We start from the raw sequence: 7,778 nt of genomic DNA on the forward strand, positions 1-7,778 counted from the left end.
AGAATCGTTATACATTACACATAATTTAGATATGTCGCATGTAAATTAGGATGACTGGAAATATCGTTTGCGAAAGGATGTTAGAACTTGTTCGGCCGCCATTCATCAGCTAGTCGCATAACGTATCTCACGCAATTCAATCGTCGCAATCGCATCTCCCTCTTTCTCTCGTTGCAACGCTCGTTAAATAACTCGTGATGCGTACAATACGTACTTACAAGAGAAGAACCAAGTAGTGTACACACGAATTTAATCTAACTTTAAATATATTTAGTATTAATTCATGAGCAAGTGGCACCACACGATATTCAAGTATTTATGAGAATTTTGTACCGGAAGTTTTTTGTGCGCTTTTCTTTATGCATGTACATTTTTATAGAATGTGCGTTTAATGATTAGGCAACGTAATAGAAAAATGATTATTTCATAATAAATTATACAATTATTTTAACGCTTGCAACCATACGAATAATATCGTTTCGCAGTACAATTAAAAGTTCCCAAACTAAGTTACACAATTTGAACTTAATTTTATGACATTACATTAAATTTAATGTATTGCTCATGAAAATTTATGAATTTTAATGTATTTTTCACAAAATTTTATGAAAAGTACATTAAATTTCATAAATATACGTTTATTACATTTAAGTAACTACTGTAACTTAATTTTCAGTTAAATCATTACTTTTAATTTCGTTCATAACCACGAGCTTTATTTACATGTAAAACTTGTGGTTACATTTCTAACAGTGTAAATACCAAAACATATTTAAAGTTCGACGAAACCCGTGTACACTATTTGGCCCTTCCCTTAGAAGTGAAGAACGGAGAATATACTTAAAGCTTATATAAAAATCATTACGGCGAGATGTTTCTGTAGACGAAAAATTAAAAGCATTTTTAAAAGGACACTATTTTCTCGTAACATAGACTATTTCATTTCATCGATTAAGGGCCTCAGCACAGAAATGATCACAACTGAATCGTGAAACATGAGTCATAGTCGTAGGTCAACGCACAATGTTTTAATCAATCGACAATTATTACGACTCAATTACGACCATTTTTGTGCTTAAGCGCAATCTGAGAAATGTTAATCTTCTGCAGTTGATCGGGGTATTACGTAACTTACGAGGGCTCGTCGAGCCCGAATTACATGATGTCATTACCTGGAGTAACTCGCAAGAGAGACACAGAGAGAAGGAGTTAGGAGGTGACACCTAACCCTGTGCTATAGACAGATTTTTAAATGTTTGTCCGTTCCAAGCAACGGCGATGCAGTAATGCTGGAGCAGCTGGGTAAGGAGCTCTCGTTCGTCCAGCATCTCTATGTGCTCGATTCGACTACGATCCATTACAGGCAGTGAATCATAAACATCCACCATCGTCCACGCACTCGTGCCTTCCCAATTGTTTATGGTAAATCTGCAACAGTTGCGAGTTGAATTATCGACCTGTCGAAACACACGGAGTGTTTACCGAAATCTTGTAAAATAATTCCTTGAGATTTCCCAGATTTTCAAGATATTTTCATTCAAAATTGTAGGTAAGTTTAAAGAATGGTTTAATGTGACTTTGAAATTAAATGGAATGCAAATAATGCAAACTACATACTGTAAATTACTAGAAGACAGGGATTCCAGGAGACTGTATCTATTCTTTAATTGGAGTTGCGAATTTATAGGGTAAGTGTAGGGAAAGCTCACTACAATATCAGTAAGTTACTTCTGTAATTCTGTTGTATACTCTTTTTTGTTGTGTTATTGTCTTCTAATGTTACCTTGATTTTCTTGATAAATTCGCGATATAATGAACGTAAATATACGCGCATGTATATACCATATTATTGCTAACCGATTGTCGACATTTTGTATTATTAAGAAAAAATAATAAAAGAAACAAGTTTTCAAAAAAGCACAGAATTTAAATTTGAAAGTAAAATTGCAAAAATTTCTCTAAATACCGATAAAATTCCACGAAAGTCTTCGATTTTCAAAGATAAAAAAAAAATGAAAAATTTCCTCCTTAAAATTCTAGGTTTCTCAATTTTCTATCAAACTTGACATTGTTCGAATTAATGAGGATGCACCTACCGTCTCTGTTGAGTCTCTAACGACTCACAATCCTCCACGCCCGCCAATAAGCATCCACGGCTGCGAAGGTTCGATAACATGACCTGACCGAATTTGTCCTTCATGTTGACCTGTTCGTAGCTGACGAAAAGACTGTTCGGAAACTTGCCCGCTAGCCATTTCAATAGCGACGATGTCGCGCTAGCGTCTACGTACACTAGAACACATTCTGCGAGGAACATAGTAGGTGAATTGAAATTGACTTCGGCTTGGGCCAATTTGTTATTTAGCTCCGCTATGTGTCGCAGATCTGTACCAACCAGATGATAGTTCGCGGCGTGCAGGTCTGTGGTCGAAAATCGGATTTCTCCGTCTGAAAAGTATGCAGTTGCCCGTGTAATTAAAAAAAATGCGAGTACGCAAAGGTGACGAGGTAACGATCGAGTAATAGAATACCTTCGGTGTTTAGCATATCGATTAATTGCTTGTGCTTCTTAATGTGATAACATTTCTTTGCAGTTATGCTGGGAAAGTCGAGTTCCACGAAATTCGCAGGACTATTCCCTGTCTCCCTGAGTCTCCAATAAAGAGTGTCAAAACCAGCACCCAAGTTTATGATCTGACCTTTACCGCCAGAAAGCTGCGTAAATAGAAAATTCATCCTTGAGACTGATATTAAAAATACAATGGCTACTTTTTAATCTTGTAATATATAACGTGTAATTTATATATTGTACGATTAAAGTGTTCTTTTCACTCTGTTGTGCTTTATAAATATACACAAAGCAAGATAATTCTGATTTATAAAGAATTTCTTTCACTTTCTTATACTTTATAAATACACACAAAGCAAGATTATTTTAATAACATTTTTCCAATAGCTTTCAATTATAAGATTAATATTCTTTGAATATCTTATTTTAAAATTATATTAAACAATATATATATATATATATATATATATATACTCTCGATTAATCTCTTATTTAATTTTTATAGATTGAGAAGTCATTATAATAACGCTGAAACAATGACATATTTTTAGGCAAGGAACAAATTATTATAATAAATTTTTCTCAAAGAAAATAACTATAAAATTAAAAAAATTAATCCTCCCACCCTCCAAGATAGCTTAAAAAAAATTATGAATAAATTCACGTTAAGTGCAGATGTTTGCAATTCCAAATAAAAACGTTGCCATACAATAATATATATTCAAAAAGAGAGAAAACCCATTTTGAGACAAGGATACAATAATTATAATAAATCTTACTAAAAAAATTAGTCCTATAATTAAGAAAAAATTATTAATAAATTCGTATAAGTGCAGATGTTAGCAATTTCAAATAAAATGGTTTTGATGTATACAATAATATAATAAATTAAAGAAGACAGAACCTATTTTGAGGCAAGGAATAAAATACTTACAACAAATTTTACTTGAAAAAAAAGCTATAAGATTTTTTAAAAATAAACGCCTTGCCCTTACTTAATTTAGAAAAAATTATTAATAAATTCATATAAGTGCAGATGTTTGCAATTCCAAATAAAATGGTTTCGATGTATACAATAATATAATAAATTAAAAAAGACAGAACCTATTTTGAGGCAAGGAATAAAATACTTACAATAAATTTTACTGAAAAAGCTATAAGATTAAAAAAAAATAAACACCCCCGCCTTAAGTTAATTTAGACAAAATTATTAATAAGAGACGTTTGTAATTCCAAATAAAATCAAATTGCAATGTGTACAACAAATAAATAAATAATACAATATATTTATTATAAATAAGTATAATATACATAATAAATTAAACAGAATTCACTTTACTTCAATGTAAAATGCTGTCATTAATTTTCCTAACAGGCTAAAGCTACATTCTATTGCCACTGTAGAAGATAATTGATTTTTCGTTTTTATGCTCATAAGACTATATATTATACGCGTATATATATATATATATACATATATATCTCAGCGGTTTAGCAGCGCTCGAGCCAAGTTTAACTTAAAAGCGGAAAACGCGGCGGCCGTTTTATACGTAACCGGACGGAATATTTTTGTCCCGCTATTACAGGGCGAATTCCGCAACCGCGTGCGGCCGGTGCCAGGCATAGAAAATAAGAAGCACGAGAGCCGCACGCGCCGTGCCGCGCCGCTTCGCGCGTTTTTCATTGACCTATATATCGGTTAGTCATCACGATACAGAAGCGAGGAATCTCACGGGAATTAGGACAGGGCCTCGGCCGTCGGCGGGTCAAGGTTTCTGCCACGGCACACGTTCCTGCCCGGATCAGCTGTATTCTCCCTCCTCACCCCCTCGCATTCACTCACTCTCTCTCTCTCCTCCTCATTCGCTCCCTCTCTTTCTCTCCTCGTCATCCCGATTGTTTCCGATTCGCGTTCTAGGTTAGACCCGCCGCGAGCGGGCTCGTTCCCATCTGCACTTTCTTGGTTCTGCACTTCTTCCACGTTCACAACGAGAGGATTCATGCATTCTAGGTTTTCCATAATTCAGAAACAAACGGATGTTTATCAAGGACATAGGAAGCGGAAAATATGAGCGAAAGGAATGAACGTAAAATCAGTCCGTACTCCAACGACAAGCGGGAAAAGAAGCGGGATGAGACGCGGAGAGTGCAGAAGGTGCAGCAAGAGGAACGAGCGACTTTTTCAGAGTGCCGCGTTCGAACGATGATGAGACCGTTCCCTTCGGTCGCGTCACGGTCACGTTGCACGTCCTTGGGGAACAGGAAGAACGTTTATACGAAATAAAAGGAAAGGAGGAAGTAAGGAAAAATCGAAGGGACGAGAGATCCGCTCGGCGGATCAAACGCTCACCTTGAGGAAATTCTCGACGAAGAGCTCGATGCCCTTGACTCTGGCGTAGTAACCGCGATTGATCTCAGGCGCCTTCCGGGCGGTCTGCTTCACGAACAGGCTGATGAACGGGTCGCACCAATAGCCGAGTTGCACCGCGTAACGCTTGCACTCGCTAGCGTCGTCGTTGGTGGCCTGTATGGCCTCATCGTCCGCCATATCCTTGATCATCCCACCGGCGCCGGGGACAGTGGCGGATTGCCGCACCGCTCGCTCTCACCCTATTTTTCTCTCTCCTCTCTCTCTCTTTCTCTCACGCGTAAACACACGACGATGCACACGCACACTTTTAACTCTCCCTCTCACTCTTCCGATATATCAGATGGAAACGAGCATTCTATCACTCGCGCAAACCGCGCGAATATCCTAGAGATGATGCGCTCTTACTGCGAACTATCGCGGATCTGTCAAAGTCAGAGCAAAGAGAAACCTGAGAGAGGTTATGCCAGTCTTTTTTCTGTTACCGTCGAAATCATCCGTACACTACCGCCAATACAGCATTTTTGGTTTGGGAACTACATGGCTACATCCATTTTCTGACCCTGTCGATAATATTATAACGCAGAGGCTGTGTTCACTTTGGCGTTCACAACACTTTAAGCATCGTTTTATCCTTCTTGTTTAATAAATGTTAAACGCACCAAAATGACAATGTTTGCGATGTTATCGTAGCAAATGAGCGATATATTTGAATTTCACAAAAAATCTTTTATGCGCACACACACAACGGTTTTTATATAAAAATAAACTACATATATTTATATGTAGAAATTATATAAGAAACAATACAAGTTATGTGTATGTTGCTTTACATATTATATATATATATATATCACATATACATATAATTTGCTTTACACGAAATAATATGAAATGATATATATACATATATATACAAATTATGTATATTACGTTTATACATATTAAAGTTTTACATGAGAAAGATATTTACATATTTTTCATGTTATTCTGTATATCCCAGTACATGAGGACGGATTAAAATAGGTTGAAATTTTATCTATCTGAATATGTATTTTAAATAACAAAAAGCTTTTTTTCTTTTTAGAGTCAGTTGAATTCAATTGGACTGACAAACTATATTTTCTATTCAGAATTTTCAATTGATTATTTACGAGGTACGGAAAAGCTATTACTTTTAAATTGAAAGAGATAGAAATGTGCTCCGTCCAATTCGTATATAACGGAATAAACATACATTCGGATTCATTTTAACGTTCGCGAATGCGTATTTTTAAAAATCTGAATCTATCTTAATCTAATTCAATCCATTCTCTTATATATAACCACACTTACTTCTGTATAAACTTAACAAAAAGTATAATAAAAATATAGTGGAATATACATATTTACAGCTACAAATTATTTACGACTTGTTTAAAGTAGTAAACATATTTCTGAAAAATTTGAAATTTAAATTGTGAACGATGTGATATATATACTCTGTATAATTATTATTTGTACAAAACTGTTTTGCTGAAAATATGCTGTTAACATACATATTATGCGTACATTCCACAACTTATTTAACATATTAGATAGTACACGAATAGATAGTACACGAAATTAACGTTAATAATTATTAAATATCTCATATTCTCAGCCTTCTGGTTGTCTTTATTCTTTGTTCTGCCATTTATAAAAGTAACAATATTAAGTCGATTAAAGTGCAATCAGCTTCCAAAAGAGTTACATCCGTTTCAGCAACTAAGAACTTGGAAGAAATTCCAAATCCTTTTTTCTTAATCAAATCCAACGGCTGTTCTACAATGTGCTTCTTGTTTCCTGTTTCTTGCTGTTTGTCTCTGTTTGTCTCTTGTCTTTTTGATCAAGAAGGCACGAGACAAACAGCAAGAAACAGAAAACAAAAAGCACATTGTAGAACAGCCATTGGATCCTCTCGCATAGTATCTAAAGAACAAAATAACAATATATAAGACAGTATTCGTCAGTATATTTGATATATAGCAAATATCATTAAACATAAATAACATTTATTTGTGAAAAAAATAGATTTATATGTACTGTCCAGGTCTCTGACTTCTTGAGAAGAAGTCTCTGACAAACGCAATAAAATTTCGATCCAAAATCAATATACAGATTATCACCAACCATATAATATGTTATCTCACCAATTGCGACTTCTTCCAGATCACTTAACTGAAAACAAAATTATGTAATATTAATATTAACATGCTTTAATATCAAAGTATTTAATATTTTCTAGTGTGTACAATTGTTTGACTGACGAGGACAAAGAAACTTTGGCTTCTTTTGTTCTGTGATTGGTCGAACATAAATCTTTCAATCTTCAATTTCATTCTTCAATTGGTCTGTTTTCTGTTCCTACATTAGACTGTTCTAGAACTCTCTTTCTCGCTTTAAACGAATATCAAACTGTAGGGACACACTTTCCACACTTTTATCCACTCAACAGTACACACGCGCCGCCACCAGATGGCGCAAGGATACAGGTTCCATCCACCCTGTTTCTCTCTTCTCGGATAAGAAGTTCGTGACTGTAACGTACTTTGTAGTTAAATAAAATATATTCTGTTATTATTGTCTACACGCAGGCCAATCATTCTGAGATTCTCCTAATCCCACGTGGCGGACCGCTACAAAACGTATATCTATCTCACTTTAAGTTCCAAAAGTGTACACTAGTTTAGTCATAAAAAATAATGCGTAGTCTGATTCCGGCCTAATGCCCGTGTCACACTACGGATTGCGAACGCGGATCGGATTGGGATTGCGGATCGTCGGATTTGGATTCTTCGTTCACACTACGGACCATGGTAC

General features: G+C 35.3%; 1 protein-coding gene and 1 pseudogene across 1 annotated transcript; both read right to left on the reverse strand.

Moving 5' to 3' along the window:
- Positions 1-786: 786 nt before the first annotated feature.
- Positions 787-5,365, reverse strand: LOC108767518 (leucine carboxyl methyltransferase 1). Its single transcript, XM_018517436.1, has 4 exons — positions 4,920-5,365; positions 2,532-2,715; positions 2,097-2,448; positions 787-1,428 (listed from the first exon to the last, which is right to left on the reverse strand). The coding sequence occupies exons 1-4, from the start codon at positions 5,127-5,129 to the stop codon at positions 1,224-1,226; spliced, it is 951 nt and encodes a 316-aa protein (XP_018372938.1). The 5' UTR covers positions 5,130-5,365; the 3' UTR covers positions 787-1,223.
- A 1,865-nt stretch (positions 5,366-7,230) lies between these two features.
- Positions 7,231-7,778, reverse strand: part of LOC108767528 (uncharacterized) — a 1,680-nt pseudogene continuing 1,132 nt past the window's right edge.

This window comes from Trachymyrmex cornetzi, unplaced genomic scaffold (genome assembly GCF_001594075.2).
Source record: "Trachymyrmex cornetzi isolate Tcor2-1 unplaced genomic scaffold, Tcor1.1 scaffold687, whole genome shotgun sequence".
Lineage (NCBI taxonomy): Eukaryota > Metazoa > Arthropoda > Insecta > Hymenoptera > Formicidae > Trachymyrmex > Trachymyrmex cornetzi.

Coding starts and splice junctions, on each gene's coding strand:
- LOC108767518 (XM_018517436.1), bottom strand. CDS start 5,129: ATGATCAAGGATATGGCGGACGATGAGGCCATACAGGCCACCAACGAC. Junction 2,716..4,919: donor TCGTCGAGAATTTCCTCAAG/GTGAGCGTTTGA, acceptor CTATTTACGCAG/CTTTCTGGCGGTAAAGGTCA. Junction 2,449..2,531: donor CGATATGCTAAACACCGAAG/GTATTCTATTAC, acceptor CATACTTTTCAG/ACGGAGAAATCCGATTTTCG.